The 568-nt window shown below is 43.8% G+C and overlaps 1 protein-coding gene across 1 annotated transcript in view; it reads left to right on the top strand.

The window, feature by feature from the left end:
• The window catches only part of EMH_0025980 (uncharacterized protein), a gene marked incomplete at both ends in the record, with an annotated part of 5,432 nt that extends 5,065 nt beyond the window's left edge, over nt 1-367 (top strand). Inside the window, one exon of the mRNA XM_013502552.1 lies at nt 326-367. Within this exon, the coding sequence (XP_013358006.1) occupies nt 326-367 (42 nt within the window). The remainder of the gene's footprint in view (nt 1-325) is intronic.
• Nucleotides 368-568: the final 201 nt, after the last annotated feature.

Here is a 568-nt window from a genome sequence, read left to right as displayed (position 1 = left end):
TTTTTTTTTTTTTTTTTTTTTTTTTTTTTTTTTTTTTTTTTATTCTTTTTTTTAGTCGTTCTCTTCTGCTTTCTCTTCTTTTTTTTATTATTTTTCCTATTTTTCTTTCTTTTATTATTTCGTTTTTTTTCCTCTTTTTTTCTTTTTTTTTATTTTTTTCTTTGTTCTGTTTCTCCGCCCCCTATTGTCTCCGTCTGTACGCTGCTCGATGAGTTGCTGCTTGCATATGAAGGGGCTGAGCTCGGCCTGCTGTTGCTGCTGCTGCTGTTGCTGCTGTTGCTGTTGCTGCTGCTGCTGCTGCTGCTGCTGTTGTTGCTGCCTTCAGCAGCAGGCAGGGCTGAGTGGTTTTCTGTCTCCTATGATTTAATGTTGCGGTTGATGCTGCGTGTGGTGCTGCTGCTGTGTGCTGCTGCTGCTGCTGTTGTTTTTGTTGCTGCTGCTGCTGCTTCTGCAGCTGCTGCAGCAGTTACAGCATCGTCCGCAGCAGGAGGAGACATTTGTATTGGGTTTATTGACGCTGCTGCAGCAGCAGACAGCCCGTCGTGTTTCTGCTGCTGCTGCTGCTGCT

This window comes from Eimeria mitis, genomic scaffold (genome assembly GCF_000499745.2).
Source record: "Eimeria mitis Houghton genomic scaffold, Emh_scaff951, whole genome shotgun sequence".
In the NCBI taxonomy this organism is placed as follows: domain Eukaryota; phylum Apicomplexa; class Conoidasida; order Eucoccidiorida; family Eimeriidae; genus Eimeria; species Eimeria mitis.
This window is presented reverse-complemented; position numbering and strand designations above follow the sequence as displayed.